General features: G+C 34.6%; 2 protein-coding genes across 5 annotated transcripts; both read left to right on the top strand.

Moving 5' to 3' along the window:
- The first annotated feature begins 17,066 nt into the window (after positions 1 to 17,066).
- LOC108208275 (uncharacterized) lies at positions 17,067 to 19,644 on the top strand. Of its 4 annotated transcripts, none has more exons than XM_064087028.1 (8): positions 17,067 to 17,276; positions 17,407 to 17,479; positions 17,564 to 17,613; positions 17,717 to 17,770; positions 17,849 to 17,955; positions 18,069 to 18,143; positions 18,247 to 18,327; positions 19,290 to 19,644. In XM_064087028.1, the coding sequence occupies exons 1-5, from the start codon at positions 17,189 to 17,191 to the stop codon at positions 17,917 to 17,919; spliced, it is 336 nt and encodes a 111-aa protein (XP_063943098.1). In that variant the 5' UTR covers positions 17,067 to 17,188; the 3' UTR covers positions 17,920 to 17,955; positions 18,069 to 18,143; positions 18,247 to 18,327; positions 19,290 to 19,644. The 4 variants fall into 4 exon arrangements, 3 of the variants coding, with proteins under 3 accessions (XP_063943098.1, XP_063943096.1, XP_063943095.1); XM_064087026.1 differs by having other exon boundaries at positions 17,849 to 17,980; positions 19,311 to 19,644; XM_064087025.1 differs by having other exon boundaries at positions 17,849 to 17,980.
- A 2,851-nt stretch (positions 19,645 to 22,495) lies between these two features.
- Positions 22,496 to 23,486, top strand: LOC108207246 (ethylene-response factor C3). Its single transcript, XM_064086287.1, has one exon. It carries the CDS (start codon positions 22,991 to 22,993, stop codon positions 23,426 to 23,428), a length of 438 nt encoding a protein of 145 aa, XP_063942357.1. The 5' UTR covers positions 22,496 to 22,990; the 3' UTR covers positions 23,429 to 23,486.
- Positions 23,487 to 23,807: the final 321 nt, after the last annotated feature.

Below are 23,807 nucleotides of genomic sequence, written 5' to 3'. Positions count from 1 at the left end.
AGAAATATAATTTTATAAGTATTTATTTAATTATTTCACTTATCAAAATAATTAAATTAGTTGTATAATTTATTTATTAAATTGATTCACCTTCGAATTAATTTAATTTATGAATTTATATAATTAATATAATTAAGTGAGTAATTATATAATATTTATATAATTATTTAAAACTGAAATTATGCATTAAAAGACTCGGTATGACATTATCAGAAAATGTCATACCGTGTCCTGTTATGCGACTTTCCCAGGAATGACTTGTAAAAGTCATTCTGATGCTGTTTAATTGTTTATTTCAGTCGGTATGAATTTCTGATTATAAGTCATACCGTGAGCTTGATTCAGACTTACACTGGTATGACATAAAAATGTCATACCGTGTCCTCTATCCAGGCATTCTTGTTATGTGCGTATGACTTGCATGTTTATGACTTAAAAAGTCATACAAGCTCAACCGAATGACTTTCTTTGGTTAAGTCATGCCAAATGAAGAGTAGTGGCCAAGGAATAATGTCATACTGCCCCTGGCAGTATGACATTCCTTATATAAGTCATTCCTTCTTTGTTTTGTGGCATGGCTTTGTATTTAAATGTCATATCTTTCATTGTAATGTCATTCCTAAGCTAGAAAGTCATTTCTTTCTTTGTCATACCTAGATCCAAGTGATTTGCCTATAAATATGGCTTCACTTCTTCATTGGTAAGTGTTCAAGCATTGTAAAAGCTTTCAAGTTGTTTGTAACTTGCAATTGTTATATCCACTGTTTTCTGTGCTTTGATCACTCGGTTGTTTTAATCACTAAACTAGAATACATCCTATCGAATTTATTCTACGAACTTTAGTGGACATTAAAACGAACCATATTAATTATATAACGACTTAAAACATTGTTATATTAATTAATATAATCTGATTAACAAGTTTAATTAAAATCAGATTATTCCGCCGCGATTTTTAGTGACGATTGTATTCAACCCCCCCCCCCTTTTACAATCGTTTCAGGACCTAACAATTGGCATTAGAGCGGTTGATACCATTTTTCCGTATTAGATCCTATACACACTCTGTAACGTCCAAATATTTTTTATTCGAATTAATTTTATTCCAAAAATTAATTCTGGTTTAAAATATTTTTCTTTCAAAAATCCAAATCTCATCCAAACACTATTCACTTCAAATCCTTAAACATGACTACATGAGTACACAAAAGATCAGTAGCATCAAAATCTCATCATTCAGCAAGGAACACTTTAGCCTATGGAAGAGGCATATGTTATTATTCCTCCGCACCGCCAACAGAAAATATATTGGGATATTAAACAAAGGTGTTTCTACTCCGATGAAGCTTATATTAGCACACGAAGAGCATGGTGTGTTAATACCTCATAAAACTGTTCCGAAAGAACTTTCTGAGTACACAGATGAAGAGAGTGAACAGATGAACTTAGATGACGCTCTTCAACTGATTTTGGTTGAATCTCTAGATCCGGTGATGTACAATGTTGTTGTTAATTGTACGAACGCAAAGCAAATCTGGGATACACTAGAGATTATAAACGAAGGCTCAGATGAAGTCAGAGAGAACAAGAAAGAGATACTGATGGCTCAGTATGAACAGTTTGGTTCCAATCCTTGAGAAGGGATTTCAGAAGTGTTTATCAGACTTAATAACCTGATTAATAATTTAAATCTGAATGGGAAATACTACGACAAGAAGGAGGTCAACATGAAGTTTCTATTAACACTTCCTGAACATCAGGAACACAGAATCACTACAATCAGGGAAAGCAGAGATCTGAATGAGATTACTCTGGAAAGACTCTACGGAGTTTTGAAAACTTATGAACTCGAACAAGTCCAGAGTAAACAGAGATATGGCTGGGGTAAAACACTGAGTAACTCGAGAGCTCTAGTTGTTGAATCACCTGCACCAGAAGAAAAGAAGGATGTTGTTGTTCCTTCTAAGACCACTCAGGAATTTGTTGTACCTGAGATGGGTCAGACTGCTTCTTCCAGTGGTGATGATGAGTTCTATACAATGGAAGAGCTAGAATAGTTAGAAGATCAATCTTTATCACTGTTTGCCAAGAAATTTGGAAACGTGAGATTCAGAAAGAACTCCTCCTACAAGTACAAACCTACTGCCAACAGGTTTCAAAAAGGAGGTTATTCATCTTCTACGAGCAAAGGAGGATACAAGACTGGGATGGTGGACAGAAGCAAGTTTAAATGTTTCAACTGTGGTGAACCGGGACACTTTGCAACTGAATGCAAATAGCCCAAGGTTCAAGGAAAGAGAAAAGATTCCAACGACGAGCTGAAGCAGAAGTATGATGCATTAGTGAGAAAGCATCAGGGTACTTCTGGAAGTCAAAGTTTCAAGAGCAAGTCTTATCTGGCAGAAGGGAAAAGCTGGGATGATACAGACAGTGATGAAGAAGAGCAGATTGGGAATGTTGCTCTAAATGCTAATGCTGGATCATCTTCACCTCCTCCTGCTGGAAGCTTTCAGGGTGCCAGTGGAATTGTACGAGTTACTTGGGTGCTTGACAGTGGAGCGTCAATGCACATGACTGGCAATAGATCCCTGCTGGAAGTCATAAGAGAAGGAGCTGGCCCAACAGTCAGTTTTGCTGATAATAGCAAAGGTCGTACTGTGGGATATGGCAAGTACAAAATCGGAAGGATCATCATAGAAGATATTGCAATAGTTGAAGGACTTCAACATAATCTCCTGAGTGTCAGTCATTTTTGTGACAAAGGATATTATGTTCACTTTGAAAAGGAGATATGTATCATTAAACATATCAAGGATAAGCGTCCTTCACTATGTGGCATAAGGAAAGGCAATATATTCGTAGCTGATTTGTCTTCAGGACCAGGAAACGAAGTTCACTGTTTCTACGCCAAAGCGTCTGCTGAAGATAGTTGGTTATGGCATAAGAAGCTCTCACATCTCAACTTCAAAACCATGAACTCTCTAGTCAAGAGAGATCTAGTGAGAGGTTTACCTTCCCTAGAATTCTCAACTGATGATCTCTGTGAAGCTTGTCAGAAAGGAAAAGCGAAGAGAGCATCTCACAAAGGCAAGACCATCAATACCATTACAAGTCCACTTCACTTACTACATATGGATTTGTTTGGTCCCGTGAATGTTGCATCAATTGATGGAGGAAGATATGCCTTGGTTATTGTGGATGACTTCTCGAAATTTACTTGGGTTTACTTCCTGGCTTCTAAGGATGAAACCCCGATGACAGTGATTGATCATATTAAGTCAGTTGAATTGGATAAGGGTGTGCCAATGAAAGCTGTAAGGTCAGATAATGGCATGGAATTCAAGAATCAAACTCTAATCAACTTTTACTCTGAAAAGGGAATTAGAAGGCAGTATTCAGCACTAAGGACTCCTCAGCAGAATGGAGTCGTCGAAAGAAAGAATCGTACACTGATTGAAGCTGTAAGGACTATGATTCCTGAAGCAAAGCTTCCACTGTACTTTTGGGCTGAAGCTGTGTCTACTGCCTGCTATACCCAGAATAGAACTTTGATCAACAAGGATCATATGAAAACTCCATTTCATCTGTATAACAACAAGAAACCATATGTCAAACATCTTCATGTCTTTGGAGCCAAGTGTTATGTTCTCAAGGATGGAGAAGAGAACTTGAACAAGTTTGAGCCAAAGGCATCTGAAGCAATTTTTGTTGGTTATACAAATAATGCTTATAGAGTTTTTGTAATTGATACTCTGTCAGTGAAAGCTAGTGTCAACGTTACATTTGATGACACTAAACTACCAAGTTTACAATCTGCTAATCCATTTGAATCTCTGAAGTTTGACAACTATCCAGATTCTGATTCAGATGATGATGTGCCACCTGAGGTTGCAACAGGTGATGACAACAATGATAATGATCCAGGCAATGGTGGAGGAAATGGCAATAATGCTGGAGATTCCACTGATGCTAGTGGTGGATCATCAAGTCAACCTGGCAACAACTCAGGGGGAGCTGGTGGATAAACTAGTCATACACATCAGCTTAATGATAATACTGCTGAATCATCAAGGACACAACTTCCCAGGGAAAGGATTTGGAGCATAGATCATCCCTTTGATCTGATTATTGGTGATCCTGATGTTGGTGTAAGGACTAGAAGTGCTACGACAAATGAATGTCTATTCTATGGTTTTCTATCACAACTAGAACCAAAGAAAGTGGATGACTTGCTGATCCTGATTGGGTTCTTGCCATGCAAGAAGAACTCAATCAATTTGAGAGACAAGAAGTCTGGGCCCTGGTTCCAAGGCCTAAGGGTAAATTTATAATGGGAACTAGATGGGTCTACCGGAACAAATTAGATGGTGATGGCATTATTGTGAGAAACAAAGCCAGACTGGTTGCAAAAGGTTATTCTCCGGAAGAAGGAATTGATTACGATGAAACCTATGCTCCAGTTGCTCGTCTTGAAGCCATCAGAATATTCATTGCATTTGCTGCACACTCCAACTTCAAAGTTTATTAAATGGATGTGAAAAGTGCATTTCTGAATGGAAAGCTGGAAGAAGAAGTATATCTGGAACAGCCCCTGGCTTTGAAAATCCAGAATTTGCTGATTTTGTATACTTCATATTCAAAGTTGTCTATGGGCTCAAGCAGTCACCAAGGACATGGTATGACACCCTCTCTGAGTTTTTAATTGAAAATAATTTTACTAGAGGTGTCATAGACAAAACTCTCTTTTACAAATTGCATGATAATGATATGATATTTGTTCAAATATATGTTGATGATATTATATTTGGTTCTACTAACGATAACTTGCGCAAGGGATTTGCTAAGTTAATGCAGAGTAATTACGAGATGAGTATGATCGGTGAGCTATCCAACTTTCTTGGTCTTCAAGTAAGCCAAAAGGAAGATGGAATCTTCATTTGCCAGTCAAAGTATGTCAGAGATCTTCTAAGAAAGTACAATCTAGAAGACTATTAACCGGCAAAGACACCCATGGCCACTGCCACTAAGCTTGACCAGGATAAATCTGGTAAGAAAGTTGATATCTCAAGCTATCGAGGTACGATTGGCTCATTACTCTATCTCACTGCTAGTAGACCAGATATTATGTTTGCAACATGTTTGTGTGCTAGGTTTCAGGCTGATCCTAAACAATCACATCTTATAGCCGTCAAAAGAATCTTTAGATATCTTAAGGGTACACCTGGTTTACGTATTTGGTACCCTAAGAATACTGGTTTTGACTTAACCAGCTATACAGATTCTGATTATGCAGGTTGCAGGATTGATAGAAGGAGTACGTCTAGAAGCTGTCAATTTCTAGGACGTCGGTTGGTTTCCTGCTACAGCATGAAGCAACACTCAGTGTCCACTTTTACTGCTGAAGCTGAGTACATAGCTGCTGGCAGTTGCTGTGCTCAGATTCTCTGGATCAGGAATCAATTGAATGATTATGGTATCTCTGTCGACAAAATTCCAATATTTTGTGACAACACCAGTGCCATAGCCATTTCCAACAATCCAGTGCAACACTCCAGGAACAAGCACATAGATATCAGGTATCATTTTATTCGAGAACATGTCATGAATGGTACTGTAGTGTTACATTTCGTACTCACGGCTGATCAGATTGCTGACATCTCCACTAAACCACTTGATGAATCTACTTTCTCTAAGTTGGTGTGTGAGCTAGGGATGTTAAATATGCCATGATTCTCTTTGTATATATTTTATATGTATTCTATATATTATTATATATTTTTGTGAATTTTCAGTATAATTATATCTATTTTATTAGATTTTATATAATTGTTTGTAAATTATCTGATAATTTTCTATGTAATTATGCATGTTTATATAGTTTTCTATAATTTTATAAGTGCTGCTTACTCCCCCGTAATATTCTCTGTGCATTTAGATAATCATATGTGTTTATTTTGTATTTTTCAAAATTAATTAAGCATAAATATTTGTTTTTAAGTTAATTCATTTTAATGAATTAAAGTTAAATTCATAAGTATTTATATTTAATTAAAGTTAAATTTTACAAAATATATGTGTAATATATTATATATTATGGGTATTAGATTTTTGATTAAATGTGCAAAAGGATTTATTGTTTTCAATTAATCAAAAATCATAATATTCTATTTTATTTTATTACAAAAATCTGTTTTAAAAGTGCGGTATGACTTTTTCAAAAAAAGCCATACCGCCTGTAGCTTATTCAGTACACTTCAAAACGCGGTATGACATTTCTCTAAAATGTCATACCGAGTTCTTTTTTATTTTTCATTTTTGCCTCACCAACTCAGTCGGTATGACATTCCATAGAAATGTCATACTGAACACTCCATAATATGTCATAATCCATGTCTCGTTATGACTTTCCTTTAATAAGTCATACCGACCATTCAAAAGTCGTATGACTTATCAAAAGAAAGCCATACCTCCCCACTTCATCTCCTTCACTTCGTTTTTCACACACACAACCACTGCCATTGATCTTTCACCGAATTTTTCAAGTTTTTGCTTCAAATAACTTGCTAGTTACATATTTCAAGCCTAAAAATCTTGCTGGTTACGATTTTTAATCCAAAACAAGTAGAATTGCTGCCGGATTTTCACCGAGTTTCAAACCCTTTTCGTGAGTTGGACTGAGTCGAACGAGTTGCACGATTTTTCACCGATTCTGACCGAGTTTGTGACCGTGTTGTGCTCCTGTTACTCTAAATCGTTGGTTTCAATCAGTTTGTGGTGGATTGACTCATTTGATTTCGAAACCCTTGTTCTTGGATTTCGAATTTTAGGGTTTTTAGAGCTAATTTGGGGATTTTTTTTGATTAGTTGAAGCTTAACACCGTGTTTGGGACTTTGGTTGAGCCATTTTTAGATTAATTAAGTTTTAATTCGATTTTAATCATTTAAATCGAATTATTAATTAATTAATTGATATTTAATTATTGATTGAAATTTGTGAGAAATTTGAGAATTAATATTTTATTTGAAAAATTCTCACTTAATTCAATTTTTAATTTTAAAAATGGCCGGTCGCTTTGTAATTGAGGAGACAAATTTGAATGGATTTTTCGACCCCGAGGTCAATTTGGCTCGTTTTAGACCGTGGGTCCGTTTTCTGAATAGCCAATCGCTCGTCAGCACTGCTATTACAGCTCACGCAGAACTTCAGATACAACCAATTCAGGACTTCTACTCGACAGCCTTGAATACTACATTGTTGGATAATCATCGGGATTCTGGAGATATACACGGAGGACGTACCATTCATATCAACACTAATGATGTGAATAGGATACTGGGGTTCCCGAGGGAGAATTTTGCTGAACTACCTACTGAAGATGAACTCACCCAATTCTTTCAGACGATCTTATATCAGGGTGAAATCAACTTGCCTAGGATGTTGAAAGGCAACCTGAAGCCCGAGTGGGGCCTTTTCTTCGACACTTTGGCTAGGGTGTTTGCTCATACCACTCGCAAAAACTTCAATGTAATAACATCTTTGCTTCAGAAGATTGCCTTCTGCATTGCTTATAATCGCCCAATCAACTTTAGTAAGCTCATACTTCAATCCATTCTTACAAAGTTGGGACCACTGAGGAACAGATCGGTCGAGCAGAATGCTAAAGTGTCGTGTTTTTATCCAAGATTCATCATGTTGTTTCTAAATGATAAAATGACTGATGCTGAGAAGGAACACTACATCAACTCTCTAGTGGCACCAGTTCATCGTGCCTGTTCTAAGTTGATGACTCAGTTGGATAATAAGAACAAGTTTGCAGCTGTTCCTCTAATCACCACTCCTCACATGCTACAGATGTTCAACGCACCTCTGCAGCCGTATCAGCTCCAAGTGGTTCCTCCTCCACAACAACAACCGCAACAACCTCAACCCCTGTAGATTCAACAACCACAGCAACTCCAACAACAATCACCCCAACAATCCCAAGAAGCACAGTCATCACACCATTCATCCAACCAAACATCATATCACTCCCCTACTCATCTACAACAACATATCCCTTCATTTGAAGATCAACCACAAAAATACATATTCTTCGAGAATCAACCATCTTCATTTGAACCACTACCACACCAAACACACTCCCAAATCATACCACAAACACAATCTACCTCACAACCTCTCCACTCTGACTCTCCTATCAACCAGGAGCTGCAGTCCTTTTGTCAGGACATACAGGTAGCTCAGGTACTATCTAACTTCTCATCTAATTTTAATGTTGATACGTCGGATTATGTTTGTGACCTTGATTTTGTTTACCATCTTGCCAGCAATGAACCTGACAACACACAGGTTCATAACCTAGCTGATGATTCACTTCAACCTACTCTTCCTTCTCCAAACACATCAATCAACACTTCTATGCAACCTGTTCGTAAAGTTGCAAGGAAACGGAGTACGAGTAGTTTTCTGAGTCAACCCGCAGCTCTGTCTCCCTCAAAGAAGCAAAGGGTGGAAGCCGTGGAGACAACTGCAGTCTCATCTTTGCCTTCCCAACAAGGCTCAGATTTTGAAATGGCAATTAAACAGTCTCTGGACCCATTCTCTCTACAGAATGAGGCCATTGAAATTGACCGTCCGGCCACGGTAACTTGTACAGAGTCAAGCACTACGCTAGCAGTCACGCTAGTGCCAGCCCAAACAGATTCACAGGTTACTATGTTTACTGAGTGCACAGATTTTCAAAATCAATGTATTATGTATGAAAACTTTTCTGATCACTCTTTCTTTTCTGATCAGGCGGAACTTGGCAGCGTGCAAGTTAATCTGCCTTCACAGGCTTCCGGAGGACAATTTGTTCCTCCACTACCTTTGAACCCATCTCAGGGGACATTGGTAGTTTATACAGGTACAGCAGGAAGAGTGAATCCTATGAGTGAAGAAAGGCAAACACCGAGCGATACACATGCACGTGAGGCTAGTGAAACAGCTTTGAGTGTACGTGAGGTGAGTGCACACACTGACCCTGCTCTGTTTGAGGAACAAATGGCAAAGCTAAGAGCTGAGCTTGCCAGAATGATTGCTGAGAATGAGAAGCTAAAGGGTGCACAGTTGGTGACCCTGGAACAGAAAGCTGAGGAGAGGCCATCCAGTTCTTACAAGGATGAGCTTAAAGAGGAAATTCATGAGTTGGCTATTGAAATGAGATCTAATCATGAACTTTATATGGCTAAGTTTGATACCATCGACAACAAACTAGATCAACTCCTCAGGAATTCAAAGTCTGATGATCAGCTCTCCAGAGAGGATCCCTCAACTAAGGGGGAGAATAAAGGAGGAGACAAAGGGAACAGGGACGACAAAGGAAACAACTCAAATCAATCCAACAAGGGAAATACCACTTCTGGGTCTGCTCCTGACAAGGAATATCAAAAGTCCAAAGGCATAGAATTGTTACATCAGTCCGACAATGTTTTCAACTCTGATAGTTATGATGACTATCCGAATGATATGGATGATGATGATGTCTTCGATGCTACTTACCGTCAAGCAGAAGAAGAAGGTAAATTTGATGAGAGTTACGTGTTTCAGGAAGAACCTGTTGATCTAGAGCATGAAGAGGATGTATGGAAGTTCAAAGCTGAAAATGAAGCTAGGAAGCCTAAGCTTCGTGATTATCAAAAACTTCTAGAGGACAAGTTGATCACAGAAGAACAAATCAAGATTGAGAAACAGAGAATCTATGATGCTGCGTGCAAGCAGAAGAATCTTGATATTAAGAGAAAGGAAGGAAAAAGCTGAGACATTGCAAGAAGGATATTCAATGGACCTCAAAGGGAATCTTTCGATGACAGGAAGTTCTTATCTCTGATCTACGATCTCCGAGAGGTAAACCCTGACGAGGATGTCTTTATGCATGCCTTTGCTTTAGAATTGTCTTATGTAACTGTGGCAGTTAAGGGATTGCTAGAAGAATGGGAGCTAATTGTCTATACACAGAGGAATGGTTCATTCAGACTATCTGTTGAATTTCTGAAATCATTCTCTGTAACTGAGCTCTGGGTACTTCGCAACAAGGTTAAACGTTGCTCCAACCTGAACGAACTCCTTCGAGACAAACTGCTGGATTGTGTTGTCTTCAACAGTCCTCAGGTTGTAAAGAACCCTTACTGTGTCAAGTTCGTTCACAAAGAGATCTTCAGCACTATCTATCTCAATGAAGAAGCCTTGCCAAAGTATCCAGCTAAGCAACTTGCTCTTGCCTCCACTCTTCTAAGAACCAAGGGCTTCGCTTCTAAAGCTAAGTCTGATGCTGATGATGTGATTCTTGCTTACTGCACCCGAAGGAATATTTCTCAATACTTCCGGAGGATGAAAAATGTTACTAAATCTCAGCCATCAGACTTCCGCGAAGACCCTGTGGAATTGGAAGTACTACATCAACTGGCTTTGGAAAGGGAACGAAAGAAGCGTGGTGAATCCACTACATCTGAAGTGCCAACCAGGGAAGAACCGCCAACTCCTATCCTTCACAATTCTGATATCGAAGAAGGAGAAGTTGATCTTTAGATTCATTAGGGATTTGTAATATATGTTCAATAGGAACATCCTTTTGTAATCTAATGTAATCTTTTGAATTTTGGTCAATGTTTAATTAAATACCAGAAACTTTTTGCTATTTACAATTCATGATTAATCCTTTGTCTTATCAGTTAGTTGAGTCGTCCTCTCGATAATTTGCATGTTATGGTAACAAACAAAGAGGGGGAGATTGAAAGGCATATGTTTAGCCTATTTGTAATTAAAGAGGTACCAACTCAACTCTGATAAAAAAGCAAGGTAAATAGCAAGTACTGTTGAAGGAATCCATACGAAGAACGTCAAGTGATTTATTGAAATTATATGTCTGAAGAATTTCAGGATGATGCTGCACACCACTGGAAGAAGTTCATTAATATGTTCAAGCCTCAGTGTACAAATAATCTTTTGTAGCACGTCCAGAAGTCCAGAAGGTATAAAGTTTTAATACTTTACTTATTCAGAAGATTCCATACTATTGTTACTTATGAAGAAGAATTACGAAGACATAGACTCGACGAACAAGCCACGTCTCAAATGTTTATTTGATAAATAATATTTAATTCAGCTAGATACAGATGAACCAGACAGTACATTTGTGTGTCAGCTACTCAGATTAAGTGTTCTGCATCAACTACAAGTGGCCGTTCAATCAAGACCGAGATCTACAACGTTTAATCATGTCAGAAGTCTCTGCTGCTAAAGAAATATAATTTTATAAGTATTTATTTAATTATATTATTTCACTTATCAAAATAATTAAATTAGTTGTATAATTTATTTAATAAATTGATTCACCTTCGAATTAATTTAATTATGAATTTATATAATTAATATAATTAAGTGAGTAATTATCTAATATTTATATAATTATTTAAAACTGAAATTATGCATTAAAAGACTCGGTATGACATTATCAGAAAATGTCATACCGTGTCCTGTTATGCGACTTTCCCAGGAATGACTTGTAAAAGTCATTCTGATGCTGTTTAATTGATTATTTCAATCGGTATGACTTTCTGATTAATTATAAGTCATACCGTGTGCTTGATTCAGACTTACACTAGTATGACATAAAAATGTCATACTGTGTCCTCTATCCAGGCATTCTTGTTATGTGCGTATGACTTGCATGTTTATGACTTAAAAAGTCATACAAAGCTCAACCGAATGACTTTCTTTGGTTAAGTCATGCCAAATGAAGAGTAGTGGCCAAGGAATAATGTCATACCGCCCCTGGCAGTATGACATTCCTTATATAAGTCATTCCTTCTTTGTTTTGTGGCATGGCTTTGTATTTAAATGTCATATCTTCCATTGTAATGTCATTCCTAAGCTAGAAAGTCATTCCTTTCTTTGTCATACCTAGATTCAAGTGATTTGCCTATCAATATGGCTTCACTTCTTCATTTGTAAGTGTTCAAGCATTGTAAAAGCTTTCAAGTTGTTTGTAACTTGCAATTGTTATATCCACAGTTTTCTGTGCTTTGATCACTCGGTTGTTTTAATCACTAAACTAGAATACATCCTGTCGAATTTATTCTACGAACTTTAGTGGACATTAAAACGAACCATATTAATTATATAACGACTTAAAACATTGTTATATTAATTAATTAAAATCTTATTAACAAGTTTAATTCAAATCAGATTATTCCGCTGTGATTTTTAGTGACGATTATATTCAACCCCCCCTTCTACAATCGTTTCAGGACCTAACAAGAGTGATCATTGACATTTAAAGAGGCTAATAGCACACTGGTTGATAGAGAGGGGATAATATATTCATGTAATGTTAGGTAGTATGTACGTGATATTTAGATTACATGGATGTGTAGTAGTTGATCGATATATATTGGATTTGATGGATGTGTAGTAGGTGAGATTGGAATTTGATGGATTTATAGAGTACAATTGGTTTATATATGCATTAATAAGATTTAGTTGTTGATTTAGTTTGGTATTTCTGGCATATATAAATGATGTTAATTTAATGTTTTTACATCAATTAATGAGTAAAAAAATGATGTTAATTAAATGTTATAACATCAGTTTTTTTAAAATTGAAGAGATATTAAAGGCTATAGACATCAGTTATTAGCTGATGTAAGCAAAAAATTCAAGCGATGTCTTTGTGGGCGATGTTAAAGGCATCAAGCTTTAACATCAGTTATTAACTGATGTAAATGAGTACAATAGACATCATCCAAACTTACAGAACTGATGTTAAATAGTATAATATACATCATTTAGGGTGTAAAAACCGATGTTAAATCTAAAAATAGACATCAGTCTTTAACTGATGTTAAAGACATGTACCTTTAACATCGCCCACAGTAACATTGGTTACAATTCTATGGGACGTCAGTTTTTAACTTATGTATATTAGCAAAATTCTAATAGTGTTTTCTCGTTTAAATAAAATATTTTGTTTAGTTTTTAAAATAAAATGAATTTTTTTTATAACAACGTATAAGGGTAACACCTAAACTTATCTATATCGAAGAGTTATACAAGTTTCACCTTTATCTTTTATTAAGTATTTTGTTAAGTGACAAAAAAAGAAGTACCTAGAATTATTATAAATTAATAAAAGTGTACAATGTTTCTTATTTTGGTATTAAACCAAAACCAAACCATTAAGAATTGGTTCGGTGTGGATTGGTTTTTATTACAATCGGTTTGGGTACGGTTTGTAAATTTTCGAAACCGAAAAATCCGGTTTGGTTCGGTTTGGACTTCCAAACCATTTAAACCAAACTGTGCTCACCTCTACTCGACGTATGCACGAGAATGATGAATGAACACAGATGGACCTCGACCTCAAATTCGAATCTTAGAAATCTCGAACAACCGCCTCTGTTAATCAACCCACGAATAGTGTAGAGGTAGGAGCGGATGCAAAATATTTATTCATGAGGGCATTCTAAATTTTTTAACATGCATATAAACGTAAGATATTTCAAGGAATATAAGAAACGTGTCCTATAATGAAATTCAGCTCGTTTCTATTTTTTGAAAATTGTTGTAGTATGTTTTCAGTGGAAACACTTTTAAATAATTCTTCTCAATATATGTAGGTAACATGTTATTCATCCGGCTATTCCCCATTCTATTTGCGTAAGGATCGTTTCACAATATTCATGACTGAAAATACTCTTTCGACAGTGATAGTTGTAATTGGCAATATAAGCACTAACTTCATCAAACAATATACCAATGGATACGCTGCACTTTTCTTTGTTTCCACTAATTTCTTGCAAGATCGCTGATTCCTCACAACTCCAAAATCAGTATGATTTTTCACATCAACAATGTAGCTTTGAAGATGATTTTCAAGTAAAACGAGATCCGTTGAAGAAAACTCAGCATGATAAAACTCAGCAAATCTAAGAATTTTTCTTTTATCAGCTGAGAAAGATTCAGATGGATTTATACACAGCAGTAGTTAGGGATGGCAACGGGGCGGGTCGGGTTCCCTGAGATCCAGATTGGATCCATTATATTTCGGTTCCGTTCAGGTGCACGTCTGGAAAATGAAGATCCGGATCCGATCCGTCGAGTTTCGGTTCGGGTTCGGGTTCGGGTCTAATTCGTATACTTAAAAAATAAAATCAAATAATAATTAAATATATATATATATATATAAATATATATATATATATATATATATATATATATATATATATATATATATATATTTGGCTTTATTTTTTGAAAATTTAGGAATATAAAGAAGGGTTTTACAGGTTTCATTTGTAGAATAAACACGTGAAACATGTTAACTTGATTGTATATAATCATTCAAGTTATCATTTATATTTATTACTTTTTTTATATTTAGATTTTTTAATGACCAAAAATCGAGAAAAATAAAATATTGAAGAAATAAATATAAATTATGTATTGCGCATATAAAATTAAGTAAAATGTTAATATCCATACATAATAATTCATAATATTTCAATAAATATACTTTACATTTAAGATAAAAATTTATATATATATATATATATATATATGTATATACATACATACATACATACATACATACATACATACATATATATATATATATATATATATATATATATATATATATATATATTTGAGTTAAATTCCATGGAAACCACTTTTTTGGAGACCGTGGAAACCACTTATGTTCTGCAAGTTAAATATTGCATAAAAACATTGAAAAAGTCATAATTTTGCTAATCATGTTGTACAAAGATCATTATTTCATTTAAAATATTGAATATCATGTATGTTTTGCATGTAGAATATTACAAAATGTTTAATCCAAACGAAATATGTTTAGTTTGTAGAACATTTGTTTAATTTGCAGATAATATACAATCTACTTATTAAACATAGATGTTTATCAATAATTTAGTTGAAATAGTAATATTTGTAGAACATACTTCACAAAATAATGTATTTAATAGTATTTTGATTTGCAAAATTATGAGTTTTGCAATGTTTTTATACAATATTTTACTTGCTCAACATAAGTGGTCTCCACGGTCTCCAAAAAAGTGGTCTCCATAGAACTTTCCTCTATCTCTATATGTATAAAATATTTTGTACTGGGTTTTTATCGGGATTATAGTTCGGATCGGGTTTAAATCGGGTTTCGGGTCGGGTCTCAGTTCGGAATACCTGAGATCCAGATCCAGATCCAAATTTTTTCGGGTCTAAAAATAAGATCAAGATCGGATCTAAATCAAAAAAAAATCGGGTTCGGGTAGATCCTATCGGACCGGAATGGGTTTTGGTATCTCTCTGCTTTAGTGGAGGAGCGTGCGACAACAGGTTGTTTTTTAATTAGAATTCCAGGAAATAGGGGAGTCATCCAAATATATGCAATAACCAGTGGTTGACCTCCTTGTTGTTGGACAAGAGGACCAATCACTATCACAAAATACCGTAAGTTTAGCAGTAGAGGAAGAAGCTTGTAGTATTCCTTAAGAAGCTGTGCTAATCAAGTATCATATGAGGCGTTTTGCGGTTTGAAAGTGAACAGAGATGTGGGTTGCTGCATGAATTGGGAGAGCAATTAGACAAAAAACGATATGTCAGGACGAGTAATGGTCAAATTAATGAGCTTACCAACTAGTCTTTGGTATAGCAAGGGATTAGGCATAGGTGTTCCTTTGTCGGCAGTAGCTTCAGATTAGAATCCATATTTTGAATTTTCAATGCCATATTCTTTGATTATATCTAAAGTGTATTTCTTTTGACACATAAAGATGTTTGAAGAGGACTGGTCAGTCTCCAAACCCAAGAAATACCGTAGAGAACCAAGATCTTTCATATGAAAATTCTATGCTAACATTGACTTCAAAGCTGAAACAACAATCATGCAATTCCCAGTAATTAATAAATCATCAACATATACAAGAATAAAGTGATGGTTTTGGAAGAATGTTGGATAAAAGGTTGTAATTTGGATAAAAGAATATAATACGCTTTATGATTGTTGGACAATATGTGAAAAAACAAGCAAATAAATAAAGTAGTGTGCGTAAATGATAATAAATTGAAGGAGACAAAAAAGGCACGAAGGATATGTAATATTCGAGTTCATTACGAATCTGTCTCCTTGAAACGTATTTGCACCCTCACCGTATGTGCGGAACAAAAGCTTTCCAGGATAAAATGAATCACGGTACAAAAGCGCGGCACCTTCAACAAACTAGAACAAGTTTCTAAATTATGACCAACGATGAGAGGAATTGAGACAACAATGTATTATGTGTATTATCCCATATATAATGAGAATATATAGACAACGTAAAACCTGTGTGCTACTATTTTTATAAGTGCTTATTATAATGAGAATATATAGGGGCCGTTTGGGTGAGCTTAAAATAAGTGTTGCTTATTACTTTAAGTAAAAAAAGTGAAGTGGAAGTTAGAAGTTAGTTAAGACTTATAAGTGATTAAAGTGTTTGAGAAAAAAGTAGAAGTCATGAAACAAAAGCTAGGAATCCTAGCTTTTTATAAGTGCTTCTTGACTTTTTAAACAAACGGTACGAATAAGTGCTTCCCACATAGACAGCGTAAAGCTAGCATTCTTAGCTTTTTATAAGTGCTTCTTGACTTTTTACACAAACAATAGAAATAAGTGCTTCTAACTTATAAATCAGAAGTTGGGCTTAAAAGGTGTAAACAAACACCCCCTATGTAAAACGTTGAAATGATATTTATGTAATTAATGTTGGACTTAAGATCTTTACTCAAAATTTTCACTACTAAGAGAGCATTTTCGGATCATCTTTTGTCATTCATGTCTTAGTCATTTTGAGTAAATAAACATGAATTATAAAATTCTCACTACGAAGAACTTAATTCAAAGATGACTCGTTACAAATACATAATCGAGACTCCCTTAATTTAAGATTCAAAATTAACTTGACAACGTGGAACTTAACCCACATCTATATATTCTTAATGAGCGCAATGCCCATTTAGCATTTTTACCCGCGTTTTACCCATTCTTCACCCGTTTTCAGTATTAATCAGCTCACGGGCATAACCCGTTTAAATGAACATAACCGGAACATAACCGGATTTTAATCATCAATGTAATCTTTGCATATCTTTGCATATATGGCAGGTAATCCGAATTCTCCTTCCTCTCGCGCAATCGGCGCCGATTCAGACCATGGGATTGTTTTACTACCCGGCTGTAATTGTGGTTAGTCTTTATGTCTATGGAATTTTGATTTGATTTCATAATACCTGCCTGCTGTGATTTCTGACCACTCTTCGTTGAGATTTGAGATAAAGACTAACCACTCTTCGTTGCCGTCATCGCGCGCAATCAGTGCACAGCTCATGGGTTGATTTTCTTACTCATCTGTCGTTATGGGTTGATTTTCTTACTCATATGTCGTTATGGTCAGTCGATGTGTTTTTCGAAATTCGTTTTTTGATTGTGCTTCATTGCTTTACCTTCTTACTTCCCTTCGTGGACTGCTGTAGGATGGATTTATTATCTTCGCACCTTCCGGTGAATAACTCGCAAAGTAGAGGTTGAAATTATTTTTCTTTTTTACTATGCCCATTCCGGTGTTTAAACCATGTTTTCCATTGATAATCCATAGTTTACAATGAACAAATATTTCAATATACCAGGTTGCAGATTAAATAAAGAGAATCAAATGACCAGAATACTGTTCGGTGTCACGGGTAATCTCACAGCGAGTTGTTTGATCATAAGCACCCCAGCTGTTTGTTTTCTGGCTCATTGTCGTTTGTTTCATACAGGAAAACGCGAATATGCGCCCGGCACTGCTTTGCTTTGGATGCCTTTCTTCTCCGACGCGCCGAAAACATAAAAAAAATCCAGGACCAATCCTACCCCTCCTGCCATTGTTAGTAGTACTTCGGAATTTTGTGGTATTGGCAATTAGTTAGTACATTTAAACTTTTATTATTGATTGAAATGCTCCTATGTTCCAATGTTGAGCATTCCTCCCCACTGCAGGTTCCATTGGGTCTCCACTGTCCAATATTGATCAGAATACATCCTTTGATGTTCAGCTGAAATCTAAAGCCAAAGGTACCTGCACTTTTCTTATGTGCTTTTTTTAAGTTTATGCGACATAGTTGAATTAACATAATGTAGATAACTCTATCGTTTTGTCCTTTTAATGTTGTTGCAGTCATCGGTAGATCTCCGCTCGCTGCCTACCACCAGGATTTGTCAGGAGCCTTCAATGCTGCTTCCAGTGATGCTGTAAAAGGTACTGACAAACACTATGTACTAACTAGAATGCATTATTCTGAAGCTGTTTTCGTTGTTGTTGAACTATTGGCACTTAATTAGTACATTTAAACTTTGATTATTGATTGAAATTCTATTTTTAAGTAGGATATATTTAGCTAAACTTCATTTCTGTCCTGGCTTCCAGTTTGTCTTAACTTTATACTTCTGATCTAATAAAAGAACAATTTTTTTTTATTAAGAAGGTAGTGAGTTTGAAAGTGAGGCCTCCAGTATTGCATGACCTCTGATAGCATGTGGACTCATCATCTCCTAAAATATTAGCATGTTAAAACTATGGCTTTACTGGATCACATCCTTTATGTAACAATATATATTTTGCCTCGAATGTGTTTGAAGGGGTTGAAACTTTTCCAAATCAAAAAACTACAAAACCGTCTGAAATCAATGTCATGGTAACTAAGTGTTAGATACATGTAATTTTATCGAGGTACATTAATATATTTAGTTTGTTTCTATCAATTTTGTTAATGTAGTACTTTCAATATGTTTAAATTATAATTTAAACTTCTTTCCCTTAATAATGTGAAAAGACTCAGAGGCTTTTGTAAATGGTTTTATATTTTATTTGATATTTTTTTTAGCAATAGTACGACCACAATGTTTCCATCATGTAGTTTAATTTGATTTCTGATATGATTTTTGTATCACAACTTATCTGATCTATTGACAAACTCCATATCTGAATTAGCCTGAATCTTAATACTAATTGCAAACTATGTCACCAATAGTTCTGCATCAGACTGCATTGCACTTAGCTCAACATATTATGGAGTACACAACAGAGATGCTGAGATGCTTAATATTAGGAATGTTATACTTTTGCAGTTTATATACAATTGTGTGTGCGCGTGTGTGTTGTGGAGAGAGTTTTAATATTCCTTTTATATATGCTGGTATATTGAGTCGAATTTTTTTCAGGTCTTAATTTTATGTATTCAGGTCTGGACATTATTGTTGGGATACCATGGACATGATTCAACTTATGCACAAAGGGAGTATATGATGGCAGTCAAGAAAATAGAGTACGAGGCTATTAAGTTGCAGTGGCAGGTATCTAGCTAAATATGAGGGTGCTTGGGCATTTACTAATGCACTGGTATTTTAACACATGGTACTCATGGTTGTACAATTGTTTTTTGAACAAGAGAGAGAGCCAAGAAAAGCCAATTATCATGATCAGACTCTAGGTTTCAGATTTATCAAAATTCAAACAATTTTACTGTTAAAAGCCATGGAAGATTGTTCAGGTTCATTCATTCTCCATTTGGATGAAGTGATTTGATTTTCATGTGCTTCTATGTCACTTGATTATGCACATTATTTAATAGATTTGGCTCAGGGTAATCAAATTTTGCTAAGAAGATAGACCAAGTTTTATTTAATCTCTCAATTGAATTATCCTTGGCCTCTTTCTAATAGCAGAAGTAGAGGAGCTATAAGAAGGTAAGAGGCATTTTCTGTATTTTTTCCTTTTGCTTAATGCTTATCCTGTGAACCACCAAATAACAACATTACAAGAATGCAAATAAGCACTAGATTGATCATACAGGGATACATTAAAGGATACATTAATGCCCCATGCCAATTATTTAGAAGTAAATTGACCATTCAGTTATGTCTGTAATTTCTGTAGCTTCCTTTCTTTTGTACTGATATGATTTTATTTCTTTTTATTTTAAATGAGTTTTTATATTCTAAATTTGTAAAATATTTCATCTATTAATAATATAAGATAAGATATCGTATTATGATTTAGTTTTTAAATTGAACAATATTATATTACAAAATTCCCAAACTATACTAGCTTATAAGTCAAGTTATCCAAACACTAAATAAATTATAAGTTACGGTATCCAAACACTTTTAATAACTTATAAGTCCGAACCAACTTTTCACTTATAATCTACTTTTTTGCTTTAAGATATAAGTTGCTTCTTTTAAGCTCAGCCAAACGGCCCCAGTTTAAAGTTGAGATATACCGAGAAGAGAATGCCATTTATCAGCCTCAGGATCGTAAGCAACCCACTGATTCTTAGAACCTTCAGTCAGAGGAAACAACCAGTCTCCACACCATCCCTCTCTAGCTTTGTAGTTGGAATAATTGAGGAGCGTAACATACCTCTCCATCCTGTAAAGACAGTTTCTAGAATCCATGGGACAATTTTGCCATACATCTCAGAGCTATATAGTTAACGATTACTCTGCGTGTGACAGTTTATTTTTCTAGGATTTTTAAATTCTGAAATTAATAATAATAAAGAGTAATCTTCATTTGGTATTGTTGTTTGAAATAATTATATATAATATTTTTTTATATAAATTAATAGCACTGGAACCGCTAAATTTTATTAAGTAACAACATACAAATTTAAATTTTCTGTATCTTTTTTTGTCAATCATAAATATTAATGAAGGCTTATCTTCCTTCGTTTTTCCTTTTTTCGATAATTTTTTACAATCCTTCCTTTTAAGTTTGAAAATTATTGAAGGTCTTAGCACGCATAGTGCAAGCATGGTTTTCATATAATGTATAACAAATAAATGTTAGAATCAAACATAAAATTTTGGTTATCATATTTAACAAAATTTTTAAATGATGATATTCTCACTGACTTTATAATTAAATTTAAAATTTTATGCAAATATAGCTTAAAATTTGATCATTGGGAATCTGGAATTTTAAAAAAATGTTTAGTATATAGCTCTTAATAAATTAATAAGTATAATTCAGATACAAATATTACTTCACTATATTTTGTTAGCATAAATCTCAATTTTTAACAGTGAATACTGTATATCTCAAATAATTAATTTTTTGATGATGTAATACCTTTAAATATACATAATATGCTAAATAAAGATTAAAAATCTAATGTTAATATTGGTTTAATTAATTTTCCAATTTCATTTTAATGAAAATTTTAATAATTTACCCGCACGCGAAGCGTGGGCATAATTCCCTAGTTTTTCCAACATGATGAATGTGTATGGTATTTCAGCTATTATTAATTTGTAATTAAAAATGTAATAGGTATTACTGATATCATAAAATAAAAAAATAAAAGTTCCAACGTTAATATCATAAATCCAACTATATTCAACCAGGTTTAACTAAACACATTAGTTTAAAACTTCCCAGAAAATGTGAATTCATTTATTATTTTGAAATTTTCTTACTAAATTAGAACCTAAATTGAAAAACTTAAGTTCAGAATCTTTTTCCGGAAAAATAATTGGTGGAATATGTTCCACTATTTCTTTGGAGCTAAAGTAACAAGAAAAAGAGACCGAGAGAATAGAAGATAGCGAACATACCCCCAGGCTCCTGAAGGCCCTAGTAGTATGTGGCCGCATTAATATTAAATTCAGGTGTGTCATCAGCCGACGGAAAGCGACAAAATCAGCATTAAAACCTAGGCCTCTACTCATTCTTCAAGATAGACGAATTTCTTTCCCCTTTTTCATCTTGCAACCTAGTTTCAGATATACATGTATTTATGTATCTCATTATATTATTATTCACCGTTATGATGGAAGGCCGTTGATCTAATTTAAGAAAATACTCACTAAAACTAAAATTATAAAAGGCTAACTTTTTTTATGTGTTAGATAAATTTTTCAATGTCTATAATTTATTGAGTATAAAAATTAATATAATAATAAATTATTATTAATTACTCCCTCTGTCCCTCTCATTTCTTTACGGTTTTTTCGACACGCATTTTAAGGCTATTATATAACATAGTTTCGTAACTTATTTTTGAGATTTTCTTTTTGTGTATAAAAATTCAAATATCAAATATTTATTCAATAGAAAAAAGATTAAAAATAAGTTACGTTTTCTTGGAGTATTAGAATGAGTGCCAAAATTTGGTCCCCCATGTAAACTAGCAAGGGGGATAGCGGGAGTATCTTTTAAAGTGGTACCGTATATATTTGTAAGATCAAATTTTAAAAATAAAAATAAATGGCTGAAAAAAGTTAAGATTTTAAATTTCTATAAATCCAAAATTGACATATAAATTTGTTACACAAACGGTATGGATAAACTGCTCGGCCAAACACTCTGCTGTATATGATGAATTTTTGTTACACTTGGATCTGGCATGTCAAAGCAACTCTGAAGATATTGCTCCATGTACAGCTGTCTGCTGCAGCTTCACATGCTTCACAAAGCCATTGCAGCAGTTTTCTTGTTAGTTTGTTCCGATTCTTTAATAATTTATAACTTGTTTTGATTTGTCAGATACAGAATTTTCATCCAACTAAATTGAAGTATGTATATTAGTCGTAATAATTCGGTCATATATATCACTTGTCAGTGTTTAAATTGTTTTGATATTAACTTAATTTGTTAATTCAATACTTAAAAGAATCTGCAGTAGTTCTCCTGCAATCTGCTACACATCTCTTTTACATAAGAGCCAACTGATTTAGGACCAACCTAAATTAGTCATTCACCAAAATTAAGAAACCCTAGCCTCCATAAACTTCTTGAGTTTAAGCCAAAAGCTACTAATTAGATACTATCATTATTATTTCATCTGGAGAATATTCTAAACAAATTTATTTATTCATCTAACAAATCAGATTTTCCTAGGTAAACAAACTCAGTTGCAATGGATCAGGGGCGACGCGCACCAAATGAGGCCATTAGCTCATCAGATTTGAAAAAAGAGGGCGTCGATAGTGTAGATCAGAAAGAAGAAAAGGAGAAAAGATACTTGGGAGTCCGAATGAGGCCATGGGGTAAGTACGCAGCTGAAATAAGGGATCGCACTAGAAATGGGAAGAAGGTATGGCTGGGGACATTTGACACTGCAGAAGCTGCAGCTATGGCTTATGATCGAGCTGCATTATCAATGCGCGGTCCATCAGCTTTTCTCAACTTTCCTTCACGCCAATCTTCGCCAGCTGCAGAAAGGAGTACAGGGAATAGTGAGGAGGAACAAGAGGTGAAAACAAGTGTAGTGGTGTTTGAAGACTTGGGAGCTGATTTGTTGGAGGAGCTCCTGACTTTATCAGACAAAGCTCCTAGTACAAGTACTACTAAGTAATTCCGAGTTTTCTAAGATTTAATTATTCTAACTACCAATTTTTATTTTTTCATCATGGGTTGCCATCAAAATTCTTATAAATTAAAGCATATGCAATACACATATTAATGATACCAATTTTCTAAAATATGTCAAGGTACAACTAGCTAAAGGGCTTCTGTTTGCTTTATTCTTGTGATTACAATAGGCTCCGATTGTGATTATGTTAAAAATGATTTCATTGGCTGCATTCCAACCCTAGGGGATAGACAGGTATACATATATATATGCCGAGGTTAATTGACTCAACTCTCATGTAAAAACATTTGATGTACCTTCAAATTCAGACGACGCGACATGAAATGTGCTTGATTAATGTATGCTCCTAATCAATGTGAAT

This window comes from Daucus carota, chromosome 2, assembly GCF_001625215.2.
Source record: "Daucus carota subsp. sativus chromosome 2, DH1 v3.0, whole genome shotgun sequence".
Taxonomy (NCBI): Eukaryota; Viridiplantae; Streptophyta; class Magnoliopsida; order Apiales; family Apiaceae; genus Daucus; species Daucus carota.
Note: the sequence above shows the minus strand (reverse complement) of the source record. Positions and strands in the feature narration are given on the sequence as shown.